Source organism: Athalia rosae, chromosome 4 (assembly GCF_917208135.1).
Source record: "Athalia rosae chromosome 4, iyAthRosa1.1, whole genome shotgun sequence".
In the NCBI taxonomy this organism is placed as follows: domain Eukaryota; kingdom Metazoa; phylum Arthropoda; class Insecta; order Hymenoptera; family Athaliidae; genus Athalia; species Athalia rosae.
The window spans coordinates 9,177,353-9,203,822 of record NC_064029.1 but is presented as its reverse complement, the minus strand read 5'-3'; the positions used below and the strand labels follow the sequence as shown (position 1 = coordinate 9,203,822).

General features: G+C 40.3%; 3 protein-coding genes across 4 annotated transcripts; all 3 read right to left on the bottom strand.

Moving 5' to 3' along the window:
* Window positions 1–109: 109 nt before the first annotated feature.
* LOC105684463 (phospholipid-transporting ATPase ABCA1-like) lies at window positions 110–8,662 on the bottom strand. The gene is made up of 24 exons (XM_025746284.2): window positions 7,961–8,662; window positions 7,513–7,814; window positions 7,136–7,294; window positions 6,801–7,041; window positions 6,574–6,741; window positions 6,301–6,488; window positions 6,044–6,199; window positions 5,843–5,951; window positions 5,603–5,757; window positions 5,355–5,516; window positions 5,211–5,282; window positions 4,962–5,100; window positions 4,652–4,889; window positions 4,386–4,572; window positions 3,123–3,339; window positions 2,506–3,033; window positions 2,294–2,419; window positions 1,978–2,196; window positions 1,614–1,886; window positions 1,289–1,533; window positions 1,066–1,213; window positions 772–982; window positions 474–687; window positions 110–390 (listed from the first exon to the last, which is right to left on the bottom strand). The coding sequence occupies exons 1-24, from the start codon at window positions 8,265–8,267 to the stop codon at window positions 184–186; spliced, it is 4,971 nt and encodes a 1,656-aa protein (XP_025602069.2). The 5' UTR covers window positions 8,268–8,662; the 3' UTR covers window positions 110–183.
* A 319-nt stretch (window positions 8,663–8,981) lies between these two features.
* On the bottom strand, window positions 8,982–16,913 carry LOC105684388 (ATP-binding cassette sub-family A member 7-like). Its single transcript, XM_048654241.1, has 24 exons — window positions 16,151–16,913; window positions 15,613–15,920; window positions 14,999–15,157; window positions 14,670–14,910; window positions 14,440–14,607; window positions 14,177–14,364; window positions 13,928–14,083; window positions 13,728–13,836; window positions 13,488–13,642; window positions 13,250–13,411; window positions 13,089–13,160; window positions 12,869–13,007; window positions 12,559–12,796; window positions 12,293–12,479; window positions 11,998–12,214; window positions 11,381–11,908; window positions 11,167–11,292; window positions 10,859–11,077; window positions 10,495–10,767; window positions 10,167–10,411; window positions 9,944–10,091; window positions 9,658–9,868; window positions 9,359–9,572; window positions 8,982–9,275 (listed from the first exon to the last, which is right to left on the bottom strand). Exons 1-24 carry the CDS (start codon window positions 16,455–16,457, stop codon window positions 9,054–9,056), a joined length of 4,992 nt encoding a protein of 1,663 aa, XP_048510198.1. The 5' UTR covers window positions 16,458–16,913; the 3' UTR covers window positions 8,982–9,053.
* A 209-nt stretch (window positions 16,914–17,122) lies between these two features.
* LOC105684474 (phospholipid-transporting ATPase ABCA1-like) lies at window positions 17,123–25,784 on the bottom strand. Of its 2 annotated transcripts, XM_012397838.3 has the most exons (25): window positions 25,650–25,784; window positions 24,550–24,896; window positions 24,150–24,463; window positions 23,641–23,799; window positions 23,329–23,569; window positions 23,064–23,231; window positions 22,795–22,982; window positions 22,500–22,664; window positions 22,265–22,373; window positions 22,004–22,158; window positions 21,767–21,928; window positions 21,634–21,705; window positions 21,419–21,557; window positions 21,117–21,354; window positions 20,812–21,019; window positions 20,507–20,723; window positions 19,891–20,418; window positions 19,668–19,793; window positions 19,373–19,588; window positions 18,994–19,284; window positions 18,681–18,925; window positions 18,438–18,585; window positions 18,144–18,354; window positions 17,834–18,047; window positions 17,123–17,746 (listed from the first exon to the last, which is right to left on the bottom strand). In XM_012397838.3, the coding sequence occupies exons 1-25, from the start codon at window positions 25,748–25,750 to the stop codon at window positions 17,528–17,530; spliced, it is 5,181 nt and encodes a 1,726-aa protein (XP_012253261.2). In that variant the 5' UTR covers window positions 25,751–25,784; the 3' UTR covers window positions 17,123–17,527. The 2 variants fall into 2 exon arrangements, with proteins under 2 accessions (XP_012253261.2, XP_020707074.2); XM_020851415.2 differs by lacking the exons at window positions 17,123–17,746; window positions 17,834–18,047; window positions 18,144–18,354; window positions 18,438–18,585 and having other exon boundaries at window positions 18,703–18,909.
* Window positions 25,785–26,470: the final 686 nt, after the last annotated feature.

The window sequence follows — 26,470 nt, the reverse complement described above, 5'->3', positions numbered from 1 at the left end:
AACGTTATCGATCTGAACGTAATCCGAACACGGTTTAATCGCCTATGGAATTCAATTGAACTGTGAACACGATTATATCGAGATTGAATTAGAATGAAAAGAACGTGTGTATGAGTTGGGAGAATTTAATCTCTTGCATTACAAGTATGTAAGTTTACAGCAACTGATTCGTATTATATCAATTCAGACAGGCGCTATTGGATTTGTGGGATATATTATCATTCCGGGAGGATACGTTGATCTGGCTAGCTGAATGAATAATTGTTCCAACGTCGATGAGGAAACGCTAAAATCTTGGACGCAGCTGTGCTGAGCTTTCAATGAGTTCATTGCACCGAACATCTTGGTCCAAGTGACTTGTGGATCGGTCACGTGGTAGAAGAGATATCCCTGTGACAAAAAACACCATCAATTATATGCGATTTTACGTAATCTCCAAAACCAATTGGATTCAATTGACGTATCGGACTCACCGCGTGCTCATCTCGTAATTCGCAGGCGAACGCGGCCTCGATCTTCGACTTGATGGCCGCACTGTCCTCTTCGGATCTCTCGGGACTTATCAAGATGGTGATATCGAAGCCAGCACCGAAGAGTCCCTTCAGTTGTTGACTGGCTCCCACGCAGACGACTTCGCCTCGTACCATTATCAGTAATCGGTTGCAGAGTGCCTCGCACTCTTCCATGCTGGAACGGAAATCATTCGATTCAAGGACCGAGGATTGTGGAACGCTGACAAATATACCGAGTTTTCAGTGATACGATTCACACCTGTGCGAAGTCAGAATGAAGGCCTGCCCCGATGCTTGGCAGCTCTGAAGCACACCCCACAACGACCTCCGCGCTGCGGGGTCGACTCCTGCTGTAGGTTCATCCAGCAGAACGAGTTCCGGACTTCCGATGAGAGCCATTGCGATGTTGAGGCGACGTTTATTTCCTCCACTGTAGCTCCTGCTTGGTTTTTTAGCGTATTTTTGAAGTCCTGCACAGTGTAAAATGACGAATGATCTTGAAAAACATCAAGTATTTATTGGGATGAGTAAATTACGATGAATATACACGCACCGAGCTTGTCGATCCACATCTGAACTTCCGCCGCAACGTGATCGGCTGGAATTCCCCTCAGGCGAGCGAACAGAGACAAATGTTCGTATGCGTTGAACGATGGAATCATGGCATTGATTTGAGGACAGTAACCGATTCCCGCCAAATACTGAGGTATGCAAAATTATTTAATCAGTACGTCGGTTTCGAATGCAGACAGCCGTGCGGATGGACGAAGACTCACCTTGGTGCGCTCTCGTTTGATATCGTGCTTGCCGCGAATCAAGATTCCGGTGTCTGCAATTTCTTCGCCCACCAGCATTCGGAAAGTGGTACTTTTGCCGGCGCCGTTAACGCCCAACAAACCGAAGCACTCGTTTTTTTTTACTCTGAAGTTCACTTCTCTAACCGCAGGCCACTTCGGATAACGTTTGCTCAATTCGTAAGCGAGGAAGACATTCTTGTCTTCGTACGCTGGATTTGGCTTACCTGATGAAAATGGTAAAATAAAGAAAGCGTCGAATCGATCAACTTGATAGCAACATATTTTTAGCCAAAGTGAAACTTACGCTGGATAATCGCTTCGCGTATAGCTTTTTTTTCATCAACAACTCCGCTATCCATTGATTGAACATGACTGCTGAGTAGCAGCTTTTTCATCGAAGAACGACAAGAATGGATCAACTTTGGCAGTAATCTTTTATGGAGTACGCACAGGAATGTCACGAGAACAATCGGCATTAAAGCTAAATATAAAACGTATTCTTCTATTCCGTCGTCGTCATTGAAATTTCGAAAATATGCAAACTCTTTTTCGCATTTCCCGTCCCAACACTGCAATTCTGGAATCGGGGCGAAGAAAATATGAATAACACGCGAGATATTCATTCGTCTTCAAGTTGAAATTCAAGGATGGAGCATAATATCACGTACCACAGCAGACGTCTTTTATAACGCAAGATGTTAAATGAAATGTGTTTGGCAGTCCTCGGCATCTCGCATTATTAGAAGCAACTTCGACGAATTTCGAGAATCCGAAGGTAAAGCTGATATAGGGCATGATTGAGAACACTCTACGTTCGATCAAAAACTTAGCCCAGTCATCATCGTCGAGGAACGACATTATCATGGCGACAACGATCTGGACTTGAGCTGTTGAAATTTGTGAAGTCAGCGAAGGTCAATTGATGGGCAGAGGTTCGAAAATACGAGACAATATTTTGTTCTGACGGACTTGTGAAGTTATTACCTATTATGGTATTCAGTAGACTCAAAATCAGAAGTGCGACGTATAGCGGCTTGTTTACGAAAGACACTATATAGGCCGATAGTATAACACTTATACCAAAGAGCAATAATAGAAGCGCCACAACACCTGGAAAAAAACCCGAATTCTGAATCAGCCTTTGTTCGTGAAAATCCGACCAAGTTGTATAGAGAGAGCAAAAACTCATAACTCACCGAGTTCAACAATGCCATATTTTTCTTGACCAAAGATGCGATCGCTGATTATGAGACCGAGGATCATTCCTATCGTGGACAGAACGAAGACTCCGTAGTCGAAAACGAACATGACTCCCCAGTACAAGACGGGTGAGAGGCCGGTCATCTGTTGAAGTCGTTTCACCGACGTGGAATTTTCCAACAGCGGATGAACGACGAACAAACCAGCGACGACGAAGAAGATGCTCAGGTACAACATCACCGAGGCTACGGTTTCGACCCGGATGGAGGATTCGTCGACGTAAAAGGTGGACTCGGTCCGTTGCGGCAAACTTCCGATACGCGTCGAAATGGAGTAGCCATCGCCCGCGAAGGTCTTCAGTAACGCGTTGGACAACAAGTTCACGGTGAGCGGAGCGCTCAACGTCGCGGCACCGCCGTAAAGACCGTTGGCGATCAGAGAATCGGGGGTGGAATTGAACTCGGCGGCGACGATTATCTGTTCTCTGTAGTAATCGATGTCCTCGACAGCCCTCTGCAACAACGCTGAAGCATCGCGTGACAAAGGAGCGGTCAGACGGTGAGTCGGTAAACTTTGTCAACATAAAATCACCGCCGATTCGAATACAACGAACCTTCCGTCAAGGAGACATCCGTCTTCACTGGAGTGCCCTTGCCTCCTTGACCTTCGACGATACGCTTGTATGTATCCCCCATAGTGTCGTATTCGGAGTAAATCAACGCTTCGGAATTCGGATAAAGCGACAGATCGAGAGGCCGGGTCAAGCTTGAGGTCGACAGATCGATGTTGAAAGCCGGCATCAATATCAACCCTATCATAGGCGCAATGAGCTGCAAAGTTATTACTCCACGTAAGTTTGACGTAGATATAAGGAATTCGCCAGATTTCTGAGCCTTTGAGGCTATACACGTTAGGGTGTTTCAAAGAAACAAAAAATTTTTCTTTCTCTTGATGGTGTCGAAAAGTTGAAAGTACATTTGAAAACAAGAATTTTAATCCCCATCAATCCATTTGTAATTCTTCCATTTGAATAACACAGGGAATTTTTTTTTCATTTTTGAATTTTAATTACTTCGGAATGGCTTGTTTCCGCAACATCCCAGTGAGAGGTTTCATAGGAAATTTCACGCTCTACAATAAACGTCTGCAGGTCAAAGTTTCTCTGATCAACCGTTTGATAGATATCTGCGATCAAAAGTAACATCAAGTAAAAATTTCAAATATTTTCCAATAAAATTTCGAAAAAAAATCATACTTTATATTTTTATTGTTTTTTGTTATAAAGATTTAATTTTTCAATAAAATCTATTAGTATTTGGTAGGAAATTAAATAAATTTGTTATATAAGAGACCAAAAAATCATTTTTTTGATTTTTTTAACTTTTATATTTATGTATTTGTGCATTTTGTCAATAAGCAAAAAAGAAGTTAAAAATTTCAGATTAAAAGAATTCAATTGATTCAACAAGAGAAAACAATATAATTATAACGTATGATTTTTTTTCGCAATTTTATTGGAAAATATTTGAAATTTTTGCTCGATGTTACTTTTGATCGCAGATATCTTTCAAACGGTTGATCAGAGAAACTTTGACCTTCAGAAGTTTATTGTAGAGCGTGAAATTTCCTATGAAGCTTTTCACTGGGATGTTGCGGAAACAAGCCATTCCGAAGTAATTAAAGTTCAAAAATGAAACAAAAATTTTCCTGTGTTATTCAAATGAAAAAATTACAAATGAATTGATGCAAACCTTAACATCGGTATTAAGGGCTCAAATGGGGCTCCGAATTCTTGTTTTTAAATGTACTTTCAACTTTTCGACACTATCGAAAAAAAAAAAAATTTTTTTTTTTTTAAACACCCTAATATACATACAATGCCCGTAGTTATCCCCCAACTGTGCTTCATGTGCGATAATTTTTTCGAAAGAAGCGTGCGAATCGCTTGCCCAGTATATTCTGAACCAGTCAACTTTTCGTAGTTTTCAGTCACATTCGCTACTTCAACCGATTCTTCTGTCATGTTGTCACTCTGATCTTGTTCGTCTTTTTCCTCAGCAGCCCTTCAACATATGAGCAAAACGTTGAATAGCCTGGAATTCGCATTTGAACATAAAATTAACGCATCGTGTATTTACTCACTTCAAGAAAACTTGTTCCAACGTAATCGTCGAGACGCTCACTCCGGTGATTCCGAGTTCCGCCTTCCGGCCTTCTAGCGTATCTAGAATCTGTGGCAATGAATCCGACATGGGTAAAGTAATAAACATTCTTCCTTGAATAGTCGCGTCCACATTTCCTTGGTCCCCGACCACCTCTTGAATCTTGGATTGTTCGCACCATGGCTCCACCGAAAGTGTAACTTGCTGCTGGTCCTTACCTGAATTTGCATGCAATCAGATTATTCGAACCATTTTGACGTTTCATTCGTCTCCAATTTGAGTAAACGTACCGTAATATTTTTTCAAAAACATGGACGTTCCGTAACATTTCATACGACCCGAATTCATGATGGCAATCCGATCACCCAAAACATCCGCCTCCTCCATACTGTGAGTCGTGATAATAATTGTCTTTTGCGTGCGATAATTCTGGAGAATAAAACATCGTGAAATCACTTCAATGTAATAGTTAGTATTCGGCAAACAATCAACTTCTTCATCATTTTAATTCTCGATATAGTGCACTTTATTTTTCTCACCAATATGATATCCCAAATTACTCTGCTCGTTTCGGGGTCCATCCCTGAAGTTGGTTCGTCCAAAAATAAAGTCTAGAATTTCAGTACGTGTTCTAATCTGATTGTCCGAATATCATCACGTGCATGTTGATGCATGGAACTTACCGAAGCATTGCCGACAAGTGCCATTCCTAGACAAAGCCTTCGCTTCTGACCCCCGGAAATACTTTTTGGCAGATCATCTCTTTTTTCGCTCATTTTTAATTGAATCAATAAATCGTCCACTTCTTTGAGGACCTGCTGTTTAGTCCTGTTCTTCTGTTTTAACTGGAAGTGGAGCCACTCGTAAATTATCTCTGGTTCAGATACCAATCCCACCATGTCTATTATATTAGAAAACTTGGTCGACTTACTAAACCGAATAATCGCAGTTGCTCCGCCACAGTCAATTCGGGAAACACCAGATTTTCTTGGGGGCACATTCCCAAGTCATTTCTAATCGCTTGTAAATCAGTTTCCAGATTTTTACCATCGACGATTACCGTTCCGGATGAAGGTGACGTTAACCCTTTCCACGACATGTTAAAAAAAAAAACTCGAGCTTGATAATTATCCGAAAAACAAAATCGTGCTTTTAAGAACCCAAAAATTACCGGTCAAAATCGATATCGTCGTAGTTTTTCCAGCGCCATTATGTCCAAGTAGCGCAGTGATTTGGCCTTTGTAGAAATCCAGACTTATTCCTCGGACTGCTTTAACCACCTGTACAGTAACGTGGGTTGAGCCTCAGGATGTAAGATCATAATAATTAACTATAACTTACTATCAACTGTACGATCGAAAAAAAAACTTACATTTCGATTGAAACATCCAGTCGTGAATGATTTTTCTAATTTTCGTACTCGTATTCCTGGAGTCAATGCCCCCTCCGGTACCGATTCCAAAATTTTTGCTTGTCCATCTAACGATGTTTCCGCAGTATGGTTACTTACCTTACTTTTACCGAAACACTACAATATGGAATCACATTGCGTGAAGACATGTGGATACTTATCATATTTTTACTCATGGCATATTCATCTGCGTGATTTGTTTTTTATGCATAGCATACCTTGAGGAAGAACCACGGTGATTGTCGAGCTCCATATTGACCAGGTAGAACAATATCCAGGTATATTGTGGCCAGAAAATGTAAAAATATACCGATCAGACTGATTATTATCATGAAACCGACCGTTTCGTCAAATGCCAGGGTTGAACTTCGGGTTTTGAATAAATTATTCCACTGTACTCCGGTCCCTATAAAATATTTGAATATGATGTTGACGGTAGCTTCGCATCTCTCTAGGCCATTGCATTGAACAATTCGCTCGCTATGCCTCACCAGATGTTTCAAGGTCGCTGATACCGGAAAATATCCTCAAAGTAGTCACACCCGGGAATATAATTCCCAGATACGGTATTATCCTAGTAGCGTTGTTTCGTTCTACCAACGTCAATATTTGCGGCAATACGAAAACGATGATCACCGATACTCCCTGAGCAGCCCAAGCTAAGAACAATGATTCGGAGTTAAGATCAATTCGTACTCGTGCTACCGATTCAATTTACCTCTTGAGAAGTACGATGCGAGATGCATGCAAAATGTGTAACATTGGACGAAGTTGAACCAAAGAGCTATCCAAATGATGACCCCATTCGAATACTCCCAAAATGCCGACTGATCTGATGAAAATGGTACTTTCACAGCCACGGTGATCGGAGCTACGATCAACGCTCCGAAAGATATGCCGGTGATTAGCCAGCTCAAAAAATTTTGGTAAGTTTTCACTCCGTTCATTTTGAGAAGGGCCTATGTAACAGATGATATGAATGTTCATCTGCACCGAAATTCGCGGTGATTCACACCCGATGTGATGATTATACTATCGCAGCGTTCTACCTACGTTCACTCCTGTATTCTTCTCCGTCGTGATGTACGACGGCATCATGAATAACGTTACGATGAATATGAATCCTGTAAAGCCGGTGACAAGATTCCGAAAAGAGGTTTCCGTAAGGTCCGCGCTTTCGTATGGGGGATAGGGCATAGCTTGTACGTATCTCTGAAAATGCATTATTATTATATATCTGGATAACGTGATAACAGAAGCGATGCCAATAGTAAATCAATTCGCGGTCATATCGATATCGATCAGATCAATCGCGATGGTGAGTTACCCAGTTTGATACAGTTGCTGTCGGATATGATGTAATTGAAATGAGATAAGCAGTCCGTTTCACTATCGGATGATAAAACGAATGTAAGATATCGATTACATACTGTAACGGACTGCTGGAAATTGGTGTTCGGAGCGACTTCCACGATAAATCGATCATCCAAACACATTTGTAACAAAGCGAGTGGAATTCGACGGACGAGTTGATCAGCCTCGTGGCCAGGATATCCCATATTAATCTCGAACAAGTCCGAAATCTCATAGACAGATCGCAGTGTATAGACTAAATTATCGGGCACAATTTCTCCGTCGGTGGCATCAAAAAATACTGCTAAAACCGAACTGAATCCATCCGGATCTTTGTAATGCTCCAACAACATCGACTCATTGTCGAAGCCGTGCAGTCCTGAAGAACAATAATTTCATCGTAAAAAAAATACCTGAGATGTGGCCATACCTGAACGGTGAGGTATACGAATATTTTTGAAATGACATCGAGTTTTGTGTACACGCGAAACGTGTGAGAAAACGAATTAATCAATTATCACTTACCGGTCGTAGAATTTAGCAGACATAAGGCGGCATTTTCCATTACCCGATCGGTGAATGGGTTTTGCGGTGTATACAATATTTCATACCATTCGAAGACTTGATTCAACTCTTTCGATATGAGTGGATAGGTAGTGTTTTCCTCGTATCGATAAGTGCCCTTCGTATCAAGACGAGTTCTGAGCACGAGAATCAAGCAAATTATTAACGCAGGTACGACGAGTTCGGCGAGTGTTGCGATCCAATGCCTTCTTCGAACTTTGTAATTCTTTTCCGTGAGCAAAAATAACACTCCCCACAAGCTTGCCATTGCGACAGAAGCTCAGATTGCGACAGATGTCCCGATCAAATAAACGCGCTTCAATCACTTAACGAATCATGCACCAGTAACACGAGTGAAGGTAATCGAAACGACGAGTGGTCAAGCTTGCACTATGGAGGAAATGGCTCTTGAACGCACCACAGTCAGCGACGTGATAGTATGAAACGTGATAAATATTTCATATCTATTAAAAATAATGTAAGCCTTGGATGCAAAAGGTGGCCATGAGTTTGACTTTATCACGAATAGGGTGCAATAGTTGGCATTGTCGGATAAAATGTACGGCAAAGTTCTATGAAATGACGAGCACTGTTAGTCGTTAAGTTTTGCGGGAGCAGAGTGAGCTTTTTCATCTGTATTTATCCAGTTCTAGTGCGATACTGATGAATCATACGCAATGTCAGTATTACACCGATAACATAATCAACCGCGACGATCTCATTTTTTCGAAAATCAATGAGTGGAGTATTAGAAATAAAATTGATGCGACGGATAAATTTGACGTCACTGATAAATTTTACTTGGGAAATCCCACGTGACGATAATTTTACACACGTGACGGATTTCACGGTATCAACATTGCAGTCCGTGAAATACTAGGAATTTTGACGGGGGTCGATACTTCAGACTTCAATACCAGAAATAACATGTTTGGAGAACGTTATTTCGACGGAAAGTAAATAGGGAAAACCCAGAATTGTTAAAAAAAAAAAGGATTATTTATTTCAATTCAATAAATTAATACTTATAATAACAATTAGAGATTCACAATAATTAAACATGAGATACTAGATTTGAGCCTGCTGGTGCTGCAGGTGCAGAGTATGTCATCACTGCTGGAGCGTATCTGGCTAGTTGAATGAATAATTGTTCCAACGTCGATGAGGAAACGCTGAAATCTTGGACGCAACTGTGCTGAGCTTTCAACGAGTTCATTGTACCGAACATCTTGGTCCAAGTGACCTGTGGATCGGTCACGTGGTAGAAGAGATATCCCTGTTACGGAAAACATCATCAATTATATGCAAATTTACATAATCTCCAAAAACAATTGGATTTAACTGACGTATCGGACTCACCGCGTGCTCATCTCGTAATTCGCAGGCGAACGCGGCCTCGATCTTCGACTTGATGGCCGCGCTGTCCTCTTCGGATCTCTCGGGACTTATCAAGATGGTGATATCGAAGCCAGCACCGAAGAGTCCCTTCAGTTGTTGGCTGGCTCCCACGCAGACGACTTCGCCTCGTACCATTATCAGTAATCGGTTGCAGAGTGCCTCGCACTCTTCCATGCTGGAACGGAAATCATTCGATTCAAGGACCGAGGATTGAGAAACGCTGACAAATATACCGAGTTTTTAAGTGATTCGATTCGCACCTGTGCGAAGTCAGAATAAAGGCCTGCCCCGATGCTTGGCAGCTCTGAAGCACACCCCACAACGACCTCCGCGCTGCGGGGTCGACTCCTGCTGTAGGTTCATCCAGCAGAACGAGTTCCGGGTTTCCGATGAGGGCCATTGCGATGTTGAGGCGACGTTTATTCCCTCCACTGTAGCTCCCGCTTGGTTTATTCGCAAATTTATTAAGTCCTGCGGATTGGAAAATAAAAAAACATCATTCGAATATTCATGCAAATCCGTAAATTACGATGATTATGCACGCACCGAGCTTGTCGATCCACATCTGAACTTCCGCCGCCACTCGATCTGCTGGAACTCCCCTCAGGCGAGCGAACAGAGACAAATGTTCGTATGCGTTGAACGATGTAATTAAGGCATTGATTTGAGGACAGTAACCGATTCCCGCCAAATACTGAGATATGTAAAATTATTCAATCAGTACGTCGGTTTTGAGCGCAGACCGCCGTGCGGATGGACGAAGACTCACCTTGGTGCGCTCTCGTTTGATATCGTGCTTGCCGCGAATCAAGATTCCGGTGTCGGCAATTTCTTCGCCCACCAGCATTCGGAAAGTGGTACTTTTGCCGGCGCCGTTAACGCCCAACAAACCGAAGCATTCGTTTTTTTTTACTCTGAAGTTCACTTCTCTAACCGCAGGCCACTTCGGATAACGTTTGCTCAATTCGTAAGCGAGGAAGACATTCTCATCCACATGCTTCGAATTTTTCACTTCTGACGAATGGATTAAGAAGAATAGCGATTAAGAGCAACCCATTTATTGTCAACAGACATTTCTGAGTGGAGATACAACTTACGTTGATTAATTGCTTTGCGTATAACACTTTTTTCATTAGCAACTTCGCTGTCTATTGATAGACCGTGGCTCATGGGCTCTGGCTTGTATATGCGTGATCGACATAAGAATAGCAGCTTCGGGAATAATCGCAGATGCAGTATACACAAGAATGCCACTAGAACGATTGGCATCAAAGCTAAATATAAAACGTATTCTTCTATTCCGTCGTCGTCATTGAAATTTCGGAAGTATGCGAATTGTTTTTCGCATTTCCCGTCCCAACACTGCAATTCTGAAATCGGGGTGAAGAACATATGAATAACACGCGAGATATTCATTCGTCTTCAAGTTGAAATTCAAGGATGGAGCATAATATCACGTACCACAGCAGACGTCTTTTATAACGCAAGATGTTAAATGAAATGTGTTTGGCAGTCCTCGGCATCTCGCATTATTAGAAGCAACTTCGACGAATTTCGAGAATCCGAAAGTAAAGCTGATGTGAGGTATGATTGAAAATACTCTACGTTCGATCAAAAACTTAGCCCAGTCATCATCACCGAGGAACGACATTACCATAGCGACAACGACCTGGACTTGAGCTGTCGAAAATTGTGAATCAATTTCGTCAAATTAACAAGCAGAATCGAAAATGGAGCACGTTAGTTTGAGAAATTGATACAGTCCTTACCCAGTATGATATTCAGCAGACAAAGAATCAAAAGCCCAACGTACAACGGTTTATTTATGAAACTAACAACGTAAGCCGATAGTATAGCATTCATCCCGAAAAGCAGCAGCAAAAGCACCACAACTCCTGGGAAAAAAACGCGAATTGTTAATGCATCTTTATTCGTGAGAATCTGATGAAGTTTTTTTCAAAAACGTGGAAACTCATAACTCACCGATTTCAACGATGCCATATTTGTCTTCACCGAAGATGCGATCGCTGATTATGAGACCGAGGATCATTCCTATCGTGGACAGAACGAAGACTCCGTAGTCGAAAACGAACATGACTCCCCAGTACAAGACGGGTGAGAGGCCGGTCATCTGTTGAAGTCGTTTCACCGACGTGGAATTTTCCAACAGCGGGTGAACGACGAACAAACCAGCGACGACGAAGAAGATGCTCAGGTACAACATCACCGAGGCTACGGTTTCGACCCGGATGGAGGATTCGTCGACGTAAAAGGTGGACTCGGTCCGTTGCGGCAAACTTCCGATACGCGTCGAAATGGAGTAGCCATCGCCCGCGAAGGTCTTCAGTAACGCGTTGGACATCAAGTTCACGGTGAGCGGAGCGCTCAACGTCGCGGCACCGCCGTAAAGACCGTTGGCGATCAGAGAATCGGGGGTGGAATTGAACTCGGCGGCGACGATTATCTGTTCTCTGTAGTAATCGATGTCCTCGACAGCCCTCTGCAACAACGCTGAAGCATCGCGTGACAAAGGAGCGGTCAGACGGTGAGTCGGTAAACTTTGTCAACATAAAATCACCGCCGATTCGAATACAACGAACCTTCCGTCACGGAGACATCCGTTTTCACTGGAGTGCCCTTGCCTCCTTGACCTTCGACGATACGCTTGTATGTGTTCCCCATCGAGTTGTATTCGGAGTAAATCAACGCTTCGGAATTCGGATAAAGCGACAGATCGAGAGGCCGGGTCAAGCTTGAGGTCGACAGATCGATGTTAAAAGCCGGCATCAATATCAACCCTATCATAGGCGCAATGAGCTGCAAAATTAAATTATGTGAGATGGATATAGTTACTGGAAATCACCAGAGTTTCTGAGCCATGGAGGCTGTACGTACAATGCCCGTAGTTATACCCCAACTGTGTTTCATGTGCGATAATTTTTTGGAAAGGAGTCCGTGGATTGCCTGCTTCATATACTCCAAACCGGTCGTCTTCTTGTATTTGTTGTTAGTATTTGTCACTTCAACCGATTCTTCTGTGATGTTGTCATTCTGATCTTGTTCATCTTCTTCCTCAGCAGCCCTTTAACATACGCGCAAATAGTTGAATAGCCTGGCATTCGCATTCGAACATGAAATTAACGCATCGTGCATTTATTCACTTCAAAAAAACTTGTTCCAACGTAATCGTCGAGACGCTCACTCCGGTGATTCCGAGTTCCGCCTTGCGGCCTTCTAACGTATCCAGAATCTGTGGCAATGAATCCGACATGGGGAGAGTAATGAGTACCCTTCCTTGAACAGTCGCGTCCACATTTCCTTGGTCCCCGACCACCTCTTGAATCTTGGATTGTTCGCACCATGGCTCCACCGAAAGTGTAACTTGCTGCTGGTCCTTACCTGAATTTGCATGCAATCAGATTATTCGAACCATTTTGACGTTTCATTCGTCTCCAAGTTGAGTAAACGTACCGTAATATTTCTTCAAAAACATGGACGTTCCGTAACATTTCATACGACCCGAATTCATGATGGCAATCCGATCACCCAAAACATCCGCCTCCTCCATACTGTGAGTCGTGATAATAATTGTTTTTCGCGTTCGATAGTTCTACCGATTGAAGCATTAAACCACTTTAATTTTGAATATTGGATACTTGTCAATAACTTGGAATGATAATCGGATTCTTACTAGTATTATATCCCAAGTAACTCTGCTCGTCTCTGGGTCCATGCCTGACGTGGGTTCGTCTAAGAACAGGGTCTGAAAGTACAGCGCGTGTTTGAATTGATTTGACCGTCGTGGGTTTTCGAATAGACGAATCTATGATTTGATGATTAAATAAGACTCACTGAAGCATTACCGATAAGCGCCATTCCTAAACAAAGCCTTCTTTTTTGACCCCCAGAGAGATTCCGAGGTAGAGCGTTTCGCTTATCGCTTATTTTCAATTTGACTAACAAGTCATCAACCTCTTCTAGAATTTCCGGATTTGATCTGTCGTTTTTTTTCAACTATAGACATATGTTACGATTGAATCGGTAATTAATTTCATTCATTTCCTCGCATTGTCAACCTTGATCGACCTACCAAACCAAATAATCGCAGTTGCTCCGCCACTGTTAGTTCGGGAAACACCAGATTCTCTTGAGGACACATGCCTAGGTCATTTCTAATTGACTGTAATTCAGTTTTCAGGTTTTTACCATCGACGATCACCGTTCCAGATGAAGGTGACGTCAACCCTTTTCAGGAAAGAAGAAGAAAAACTGGAGGTTGACAGAATATTTCCGGAGATCAATATCTTGCATTGAAAAACCCAAAAATTACCGGTCAAAATCGATATCGTCGTAGTTTTTCCAGCGCCGTTATGCCCAAGTAGCGCAGTGATTTGGCCTTTATAGAAATCAAAGCTCATCCCCCGAACTGCTTCGACCACCTGGACGGCAATACGGGATAACTCTTTGCTTATAAAATTCTAAATATCAACTCGTTTCACTATTGATTTGCAAAAAACATTCGGAACTCACAACTTGATTAAAGCATCCCGTAGTGAAAGTTTTCTCCAAATTCCGTACTTGTATTCCTGGAATCAACACTCCTTCCGGTACCGGCTCCAAAATTTTAGCTTGTCCATCCGACATCGCTCCAACACTGGAGTTACTTACTTTGTTCATGCAGAAACACTATATGCAATTACAGTACGTTCTAAATATTCGATAGGTGCTAAACCGATCTATAACTATTCTGCTAATCTCAATTTGATGGATATAGTATACCTCGAGAAAGAACAACGGCGGTCGCCGAGCTCCATATTTACCAGGTAAAACAGCATCCAGATACATTGCAGCGAGAAAGTGTAAGAATATACCTATTACGCTCAATATCATAATGAAGCCGATTGTTCCACCGAGTCCTAGGATGGGATGTTGAGTGGTGAACAAATTTTTCCACTGTGCTCCAGTCCCTGGAATGATGCAAATACCAGTTATTGATATCTAATTAATTTTTCAAACGGATCTCCAACTCGCTTTATACCCACCCAGAGTTTCAAAGTCGTTGAATTCCGAAAATAATCTCAAAGTAGCTGCGATGGGAAACAAGACTCCAAGGTATGGCACTATTTTAACACCATTGTTGTTTTGTACCAACGCCAGTATTTGCGGTAATACGAAAACGATGATCACCGATACTCCCTGCGCAGCCCAAGCTAAAATCAATTATTCAAAGTGAAGCTCCATTCTCTCGCTCGCATTAGCTGATTAATTTTACCTTTGGAAAAGTATGATGCAAGATGCATGCAAAAAGTGTAACAGTGAATGAAATTCAATAATATGGAAATCCAAATTATGACGCCATTAGAGTACTGCCAAAATGCCGGCTGTGCCTTCGAAAATGGTACTTTTAGAGCTATCGTTACCAAAGCAACGATCACCGCTCCGAAAAGTATGCCACTGATTACCCAGCTCAAAAAATTTTGATAAGCTCTCACCGCATTCATTTTAAGTAGGGCCTAAAAGCACGGAATTTTGGTGTTAATCAGAGTACTTATGTAGATTACGGTAGGTAAGATACGTAATCAGCTGTACCATTTTACGTACATTAACACCTGTGTCTCTTTCGGCTGCAATATACGACGGCATCATGAATAACGTTACGATGAATATACATCCCGCAAATCCAGCAACGAGATTTCGAAAACTCAGCTCAGCTACGTCCACGGTCTGGTATGGGGGATATGGCATATTTTGTATGTACCTCTAAAAGTTAATTATTCCCATTGAGAATATCATAGTATTACGGTAGCGATAAGGGCGGTGGTAGTTCCGCAATCAAATCACTCAACGATCTGGATCAACGGTATACTATTGATGGTAATCACCCAGGTGGAAATGAGCGTACTTGATGGTGAATCCGATGTTATCTGATTTGATGATTGTTATCATGATATCGCTTGATTATGAGCTTGATTATGTGAACATCATGAATATTTTAGTACCATTTTTCATTGAATGAAATTCAATTCGATAGGACAATCTTGTTCGCCTAGAAGTCGATTACAACAACCATAGACTTGATGGGTTATCAATTTTTATAGAGACTAACAGTGTGAAAATCGGCATGCTCAATCGTTTTTTGACTTCCTGAACCAATTAAGTTTCACCTAGAGTGAACGAACAAAGAAAGGCGAGAATGACGAATGACGAAGACGTACCGTCACTGTATCCTGAAAAGTGGAATTTGGAACAACCTTCTTAATAAAGGCATCATCCAAACACATTTGAAAAGTGGTGAGTGGAATCTGATTGGTAAGACGAGAAGCTCGGTTCCCGGGTGTCCCATCATTACTTTCCAACAAATTGTTTGAAATTTGGTAGGAGGATCGCAGTGTATATACTAAATCATTTGGTACGGATCCTGCGATGGCGCTGTCAAAATTTACCGCCAATCCCCAAATATAATTTTCAGTTGCGTTTCGGAAATATTCTAATAATGCCGATTTATCATCGAATCCTCGCAGGTCTGAAAACATATGATGTATACATTTAATATGAATCTCACTGAGAAAATTGCGTGATTAATTCATCGTTTGAAACCCGCCCATACAGAATGACAAAAAATCAATAGGGTGATTCACGATTATGCGGTATGATGAGTCAACGGTTGTGCCAGAGAAAAACAAGGGAGGATCATTGATCGACTTTGACACATGAATTTCGATGCGCGAGTTACGAATCAAAAAAGTTTCTCACCCTCCGTGGAACGTTGAAAGCAGTAAGTAGCATTTTTCATTAATTGATTGGTAAATTCATTTTGCGGTGTGTACATAATGTTAATCCCGTCATTGTCTGGGCTAAACTCTTTTGCGATTAACGGATAAGTGGTATTAATTTCAATCGGCTCAGTTCCTAAGAGATCAACGAGAGTCCTGAGGCCAACGAACAAGGAAATGATCAACGCGGGTGCAGCAAATTCAATGATTGTTGCTAGCCAATGTCTTTTCCGAACTTTGTAATCCTTTTGCAACAGCAAAAGCAACACTCTCCACTCGTTCTTCATTTCGACGTGTTCAGCGGAGCTTTTTAGAGATTTTATTCAGCGTGTAATATCCAAAAAGAAAGGAACACTCTTCAATATTTTTGTGACAATTTACACCGCTAACTCTAATCGAAGGTAATGAAAATCGTGGATGTGGTAGCCGCGTCCGCACGGAGAACCATAATTTCAACGACGCACTCTTGTCAACGCTATCATAGCAAATATGATGAAAAATTTATATGTATCGACTGCACTGTTAGCCTACAAGGCTAAGGTGAAACGACACGTCGATAGTTCTATTTTTGGCAAACCGCGGGGCACCGGCCATGAATTGAATGAATCCAACGGCAAAACCAACTGAAACTATGCGTCTAGTGCATTTACCAATTTTCGTACCGGCGCGGTAGAACGAGTTATTTTCGTCTGTGTTCACCCAGCTCTAGCGCGAAGCTAGAGCCTACGAAGTGTGATTATATACCGGTGACAATTCATTCGATTCTAGTACTCCTACTTGGTCTGGGTGAATTGTATTGAATAAAACAGCGGTTCGTAGGTACTAACAATTACGATGATGACAAGTGTGACGTGTGCGAATACAATATGTGGACACTATAATCGCGTGGGAAGCATTAAAAAGGATCGTAGAACATCAATAGGTATATCGAATGAACGATCTAAGGAACAAGTTGAATAAATATCGTTTAATCATTTTGATCTGCATATCGATTAGTATATTACAGATATTTAAAAAGGAGTGTACATTGTGCTATCGCACGAGGATATTTTATTTTATACAATTCTATTCTAGTTGATTAATATCTGAAGTTTTTTTAAAGCTCGCGCTTTCTTGATTTCTTTATCTATCTACAATGAATGATCGGCGTGTTCGAAAGTTCTTTTAACGTCTTTTCAACATCGATTCGAATGAGATTTTTAACTGGATAATTATTTTCAAAGGTATTTTTACGTATCTTCTCTATCTTCATTCTGTCATAAATACATTGATCTGACGTTGAAGACATAACTTTATTTGCTATGAACTCAAACATGAGTTCTAAAACCTGGTTGGAGCGTTATATCTAATCGTGTGATCACACAGAATTCGTTCCGTTCGTTATTCCATTAGTTCTTGTCGTCGGAAGAATGGAACCTGGTGCAGATCTGGCGAATTGAATGAATAATTGTTCTAATGTTGATGAAGAAACGGTATAATCTTCTATGCAGCTGTGTACTGCTTTCACATCGTTTATTGTCCTGAACATCTTCGTCCATGTTGTTTGAGGATCCGTCACGTGATAGAATAAATACCCCTATGAAATCAAAATGTTCGTATTATTCGAAATGTCGGTTGATGTTGAAATTCGTTCAAGAGATGTCAGTTTCAATATTTTGCTAACCGGATGCTCATCCCTCAATTCGCAAGCAATAGCAGCCTGTATTTTTTTCTTTATTTTAGAATTCTCTTCTTCCGATCTCTCTGGATTTAACTTCACTGTGATGTCGTAGCCAGCTCCAAAACGCTGTTTGAGTTCTTGGCTAGCCCCGACACAGACTAATCTCCCTTGTACCATGATCAATAATCGATTGCACAGAGCTTCGCACTCTTCCATGCTTCATCGGAAAAAAAACAGAGACAATTAATTATACGTGAGTATCATGCGACTGTTTCAATTGTTTCCGATGACATGATCCGTCTAAATTATCTACCTATGCGAAGTCAAGATAATAGCTTGTCCGGATGCCTGACAACTCTGAAGTACGCGCCACAACGATCGTCTGGCACCTGGATCCACCCCTGTTGTAGGTTCATCCAAAAGAACCATTTGTGGATCGGCGATTAACGCCATTGCGATGTTGAGCCGTCTTTTGTTCCCGCCACTGTAACTTCCGCTTGCATTCGCAGCATGTTTGTTCAGTCCTGAAAACAACGTGATGATTCATTAATGTGTTATCACTACCCCCAGCAACACCACAAGGATGTTAATAGTTGACGGGACTCACGCAATTTGTCAATCCACAATTGGACTTCTGACGCTACTTGAAATTCCGGTATGCCCCGCAATCGGGCGAAAAGTGATAAATGTTCGTATGAATTCAGAGAAGGTATCAGGGCATTTATCTGAGGACAGTAGCCTATTCCTGCCAGGTACTGAAATTGTATAATATTTTGGGATCGTTTGATTTTTGTCAAAGTGATTAATTTGCTGTCAGCAGTTGTTGCAGATCCAACTGGTTATTTCTTACCTCCTTACGGTTGACTTTTATGTTGCTATACCCACGAATAAGTATTCCGGTATTTGCTGCCTCTTCGCCCACCAGCATTCGAAATGTGGTACTTTTACCGGCTCCGTTAACACCCAGCAAACCGAAACATTCATTCTTTTTCACTCTAAAATTGACTTCTTTAACTGCTTGATTATTTCCGTAACGTTTACTCAATTCATAACCCAGGAAGATATTATCGTCTGCAAAACTAGGGATTTCCTCACCTTTATAAGAAATAAGGAAAACTTGTTTTCAGATTATTTTCTTGTGCAATTACAATTTTTTGAATTACCTGCTCTGCTTTTCAACTCACGCTGATTGATCGCATGACGAACGGCAAGCTTTTCATTAGCTACCTCACTATCTACCGCAACCTCACCGTAATTGGATGGTGTTGCTTTATGCGATTTGAATCTCAATACGAGTTTCTCGTAAGCCCGATTTTCCAACAAAAACAATATAACCAGCAAGATAATTGGTATCGCAGTTAGGTAAAGAACGAACTCTTCCAATCCGGCATCTTCGCTGAAATCTCCAAAATATGGGAGACTTTTACTGCAAACTCCGTCCACGCAACCCATGTCTGTGAAAAGAAATGAAAATGAATGCATCTCATTATTAGTAAAAAACAATATTGAATTATCGACGAAGAATTATTTCACTGGCATTACCGCAACATGGGTCATTTAAAAAACAAGACACGGCAGCAAAACCTCTGGGCAATGTTCTACATCTGGCATTATTAGTTGCAACTTCCAGAAATTTGGAAAATCCAAAAGTGAAGCTGACGTGAGGTAGAAGAGAAAATATTCTTCGTTGGATCGAAAAACCTATATTATCAGTTCCCATATAGACGACCGCCAGGTCTACGAACACCTGAATTTGAGCTGTGAATATTTTTAATTATTAGGTGCGTTCCCAGATCTGAATGTACCGATTGATGTGTTTGAACTATGGGTTACTTACATATTATCATATTCGCGAGGCAGTAGATCAATAGAACGACGTAGAGAGGCCAATGTAAGAAACTGAATAGGTAGGCGAGCAATAAGGCACTAATTCCAAACAGTAACAGCAATAGCACAAGGATCCCTGAAACGTGTGAAAAAATTTCGATAATTACAGAATTCACGAAAACAGATCGTTGACCTAATTTTTTCAAAATTTGATACGGTGAATTACAACTCACCGATTTCCGTAGCATAGTACGTGTGCGACGCAAAGATTATATCCATTACGAAAAATCCGATAGCCGTAATGATTGTTGCTACGATGTATATTCCGTAATCAAATACGAACATAGTTCCCCAATACAGTACGGAAGGGACACCAGTCATTCGTTGAAGTTGTTTAACCGAAGTTGTATTCTCCAACAAAGGATTAATTACAAATAATCCGATAACGATAAAGAAAACGCTAATGAATAACATCATTTGCAATAGATTTTCCGACCTAACGTCAAACTGTTCGTAAAGGTAGTCGATAAATGAATCGGGTAAATTTTCTATACTCGCATCGATCGAGTACTGATCACCCGCATACGTCTTTAAAAATGTGTTAGAAATTGCGTTCACCGTTATTGGAACGCTCAAAGAAGCAGCGCCATTGTAAAGACCGTTTGCAACTGCAGTTTCGTTTAATGTAGTAAATTCCGCGGAGGTGATAATGTTATTCGTGTAGTATACGAAAGTTGACGGTTTCGCTCGTTCAAGCAACGCTGAAAGTATACATCGTAAATAATTGATTAGCTTTTTGGACGAGGCGAGTGAAAATTGTATCGTTTCGGAATATTTTAGTAAATTCACCGTCGATGAGATTTTCATCAGCTGCCACCCTACTAACTGCAGCCTTTTGACTTGCCACTATATCTGTGTACGCATCTGCAAAGGTACCATTTTCATCATAGATCAGTGCCTCTGGATTGTCGTACAAAGTTAGTTTGAGCTGACGTGAATTTATCAAAGTGACGACGCTGACAGAAAAGATCGGCATCAGTATTATCGCTATCAAGGTTCCAAAAATCTAGAAAGAAAACGTCGTCGGTTACTCGTGAGACTCACAGTTGATGTGATTTTTGAAATTGTCAAACGTACTATAAACAGAAACTCACGATTCCCATCGATATACCCCAATTTCTTCTCGCGTAACAAAACTTTTTGATCAGCAATGCTATAAAAATCTGCTTCGTCAATTGGGATCCGATCAATTTAACATACACAGCTGGATCGTTGAACTTATCGGAAACTGTGCGATTCACGGATGTTAGATTTATCGCATCTTCCTCGTCTTCTTCTTGGTATTCTTCTTGTTGAGCGGTCCTTCAACACGCGCGGTAATATCTACTTGATTGAAATGTTCATACTTGGATCTTCTTCAATATTAGCCAATGATAATGGTTCGGCGTTTTATATTCACCTGAGGAATACTTCTTCGAGTGTGATCGTTGATACGCTCACACCGGTAATTCCGAGCTCGGTTTTATTAGTTTCCATTTTATCCAGAATTTCGGGTAAAGAGTTCGTCATCGGAATGCTTATTACGAGTCTGCCGTATGTGCCCGTGTCGATTCTCGCTTCACTACCAACTATGGATTGAATTTTTTCGTAATCATACGACGATTCTATCGAGAGAGTGATCTTCTGTCGATTTTCACCTGTTCAATGAAAATCATGGATTTCAAATTACTCAGAAAGAGAGCTTCCACGCGTAATAATCACCGTAATGTTTTTTGAGGAACATCGAGCTTCCGTAGCACATCATTTGTCCCGAGTGCATGATCGCAATTCTATCCCCAAGGACATCTGCTTCCTCCATGCTATGTGTCGTGATGATAATTGTCTTTTGTTTCCGGTATTTCTAATCAAGGAATCGTTCGAATAAAGATACACCTACATAGATCGGTTTTTATTAAATTCTTTCATTTCAATCTCACCAGTATTATGTCCCACGTTACTCTGGCTGTCTCTGGATCCATACCTGACGTTGGTTCGTCTAAAATGAGAGTCTGAAAAATTACGGTAAAAGTTTAACAAATTTTTTTTCTTTGCCGGTAGAATTTAACTCACCGATGCATTGCCAATGAGTGCCAAGCCAAGACAAACTCTTCGTTTCTGGCCACCCGAAAGGTGCTTTGGTACAAAATTTCTCTTTTCGCTAATTTTTAGTTTCGCTAGTAGATCATCAACGTCATCGAGGACCTGTTGCCTTGTTTTTTTCTTCTGTTTCAACTAGAGCAGAAATTACATCCGAAAGTAAGACTTGAATGTTCAAAAAGAATCCAACAAATCAATAAGCAAAATTACCAGAGCGAATAATTGAAGTTGCTCTTCCACGGTGAGGTCTTGAAACAACATATTTTCTTGCGGACACATACCTAAGTCATTTCTAATATCTTGCATATCAGCCTCCACATCTTTGCCGTTGATGAGTACCGTCCCTGACGAAGGCGCGGTCAAACCTGTCGAAAAAACAGAGGGTAATTTAGAACGAGAGAATAGATAAAATGATCAAATTACCGAAAATATTTCCGAATATTGTGAATAAAATATTCTTATTCAAATTACCCGTCAATATCGATATCGTTGTAGTTTTACCGGCACCGTTGTGTCCGAGCAAAACTGTAATCTGCCCCTTGTAAAACTCGATACTAATACCTCGTACTGCTTCAACAATCTAAACATGAAAGACTTGAGTTTAACGCGCCGAAATTTAATTGATATGGTACTACAACTTGACCTAAATTGTAATCTGATCTTTTCGAGTACGAAACCTGAACGTAATGAATTAAATGAAACCTACTTTCGGCTTGTAAAAACCAATTTCGAATTTCTTCTTCAAATTTTTTATCTGTATCCCGGGAGTAAGAGCACCGTGAGCTACCGGCTCTGATATTTTAGCCCGTCCATGTGATTCCGTATTTTCTGCGTTGGGATTACCGGCGTTCACTTTATTTTTCCTGAAACACTATGGAACGATAATTCATTGATAAAAAAACGGAAGTAATAGAAAAGAAATGTTGTAGTATGATGTAAAAAAGCGTTGTTCAACTACAGCGATAACAAATAATGTAGGTTGTTACTATTCAAAAGCAGACCTTCAAAAAAAAGAACGGTGACTTCTGGACAGAATATTTGCCAGGTAATACAGCTTCGAGGTACAATGCAAGCGTAAAGTGGAAAATTGTGCTGCAAATACTCGATATCATTAAGAAGCCCAGAGTCCCCTCAAATCCTAATACTTCGTGCTCAGATACGAACAAATTATTCCACTGTGCCCCGGTAACTATACGAAAACGCATAAATAAATATAATATTGTTATAAATTGTTTTATGCTAACTGCAATCTTTTATACTGGCCACTCACGTTTGTTCTCATGGTTGCTGAACTCATCGAACATTCTCATAGCTGCTGCATTGGGAAAAATGAATCCTATATATGGAAGGATCCAATATAATTCATTTTTTTCAACTTGCCTAACAATTTGCAGTACGGCATAAAGCAACAGGATTGCCGCTCCCTGAGCAAGTCGAGCTAATATGATTCGCAAGAAAAATGATTAACAATTAAGTGTACATCGCTTTAGGTAGAATCTATTTTCAAATATTTGAAAAAACAATAAATCCATTACCTTTAGTAAAGTAAGTGGCCAAGTGCAGACAGTAGGCGTAGGTTTGAATAAAATTCAAATAAATTACTAGCCAGAATACAAAACTATTGCTGTAGTGATAAAAAGGCAGTTGATGGGGTGAAAAGTATATCTTTACCATTACAGTAATGAAAACAACAGTTAGAGTACCCAATATCATGCCACTTATCAGCCAACTTGAAAAATTTTGATACGGTTTAACTCCGTTCATTTTTAAGAGGGCCTGAAAACACAATCATTTATGGTGGATCTATAAAATAATCAGGACATTTATGTTATTCTTGATCTACACACATTTACTCCCGTGTCTTTTTCCGTCGTAATGTACGACGGTACCATAAATAATGTCACGATGAACATAATCGCTGCCCAATTTCCAATGGCACGTCGAAAAAATTGTTCGCTGAATGCGTTGACTTCGTACGGTGGGAATGGCATTTTTTGTATCACCCTCTGTGAAAGCCATAAAAATGTGAGATCTAATTTTTCGCTAACTCTCAGGCGCAGGATGTTCAAATTATTATAGACGGTTGTTGACCGGGTATTTAATAATATTGATGTTAGATTATCGACCGCATGCGCTAACAAATCTGGATGATTAGAGAGATTGTATAAATCGCTTTATCTGATTCATTCGCACTCAAAAATGTGATCATAACGAGGCTTTCAAAATCGGCGGCTTAACTTATTGAAAGCCGCCGCGATGATAAGATGAAATTATCAACGTACATAAAATGACGAGAAAAATGAATGATTACGATCATTTGATAATCAACTACCTGACATGAAGAGATTAAACATACCGTTGGAATTTCATCGATTACGGAACTGGGAACTACTTCATATATGAACGAGTCGTCTAGACACATTTGTAAAGCAACGAACGGTATTTCTAATATGAGAGCGTCGGACGCAGTACTGGGACTCCGAAAATCCGCGGTAATTAATCTCGATTCTATTCGCCGCGAAGTTTTCATTGTATAAACTAAATTATTTGGAACAGTTTTTCCGTCAGTCCCTTGAAAAGCAACCGCTAATGCAACGATGGTCAAATCTTGGCCTTGGAGTCTTTCGTAATTCTCTAACATCGCAGGTTCATCGTCAAAGCCGTAGAGTTCTGTGAAAATACGAAAAGTACCTCAAAACGATGACGTGTAAGTTTTATATAAAATTTATTCCAAAAAGGATCAATATCGTACTTACGGTTATTAGGTATTCCGAGGCACTTTGTGGCGTTCGTCATAACTCTTTTAGTGAATTCATTATCCGGTAGATAGAAAATTCGGAGTAATTGAGGGAAAAAATTGCTTTCCAAATAAGTTCTGTTTAACACCGGAAAAATGGTATTTTGATTGACGACGGTAGCTTCGATCGGTAGTAAAGTTCTGAGTCCCATTATTATAGCAATAAGGAGAGCGGGGGCTGCCATTTCGATAATGGTTCCAAGCCAATGTCGTTTACGAATAATCCAATTTTTTTGCAACAACAAAAACAATATCCTCCACCCGTCACCCATTCTGATCTTCATTGTTTCGCTGAATTTTCGCCTTCTAGAAACGAACGCACTATTGCAAGTCGCACCAACAAAATTCTATTGACAATAAAATCTTAGAACCAATATCTATAAGGATGCAGATAAATATTATTTGAATGACTCAGTTTATAGCCACACCAGACAATGTCATTAATTATTAATGGCTATGGACTATTATGATAGTCTACACGCAGCTATAAAATAAATAATTCATCGCACAATTTCTATTGTTCAGAATTAAAGCCGTACTGATTTATGTTAACTATAAAAATATAAAGGTCACTGTAAATTGCATTTCTACAAACACTAAAAAGTTATTTCACCTGTTCACTTGTAGCTTCACCAGCTGATACTGTCAAACCACGTATATTGTTGAAGACAATATTGCAATCATAGTGTACACCTTCGCAAGAAATCGTGATCGATGATTAAAATATTGATTCACTGATAATGAATGCGCTGATAACGGATATAACGAGATATACTTTTATCGCCAAATTTTACTAATAAAGTTTTACTATTGTGCAATCGGTGCAATAACATTGAGTGAATTAAATAAATAAAAATACGTTTCAACTTGAATGTAATATAATTTCAAAATAACAAAAAAAATACAATCGTGTCATATCTTAAACAAATGGGTTGATATTTTGACGATCAATACATGAGTGCCGAATTCTAATGAAATTTCAACCATCGTGAGAAAAATATTTAACAAAGTAATTTTACTTTAGTAGCAAAAAATAAATATCCGCAGTGTAGGTATCACCTGATCCATCTCACCACCAATGTGAGACGTTGCAGAGTATTTTTATTGATGAATATCGGTACATTCAAGCTTTTCCAACAAATTGAACGTTGAGCTTTCATTCCTTACTTTTGTGTGAATATCAATTGCAGAAAATTATCGTGGTACGCGGTCCACCGCGATGATCATGTTGAACGAACAAGAGCGAACGATAAAATATATGAGTCAGCTCATGACCCAGTTTCTGTTAAAGCAATATAAGCTCAGGATAGCTATAATCAAACCTTCGCGCGCGCGCCGCGCAGACAACGTTGTTGTCAAAGGCGTTTTACCTGAGGTAAGGGTGAAGGCCACTCGTTGATTCTGCGAAGGGCAAGGTCAAGGTCGAGCAATCGAAGAAAACCTTGGTAATTCATTTTTTCTAGACTCTATGATAAAGATTCCATAAAAACTATGATAACAGTATGTGATTAAGTTATCGTTATCAATTTTATCTTAAGTAACAACTAAACATCACTAGCTTCAGAGAAACTTAGATTTTTTTCGAAATTTTTGATCGGGGATTTACAAACCCGTATTTACTCAAGTTTCACGTCGTCTCTAAAAATATCAATTAAATTTGATCGTACGATCAGCATGAATTTTTTTTTTCTACATTCGCATGGTCTACAAAATGTTTGACCGAACCACCTGCGGATACGAATTTAATTACGACTATTAAGTGACGGAAATCATTATCACGTCAACTTTATCTAGTTTATAATAATGCTATCGCAATGAGCACTTCAACGTTGAATTCTTCCACAACGTCGGACTAGTAACCGTGAAAATACCAAGAAAAT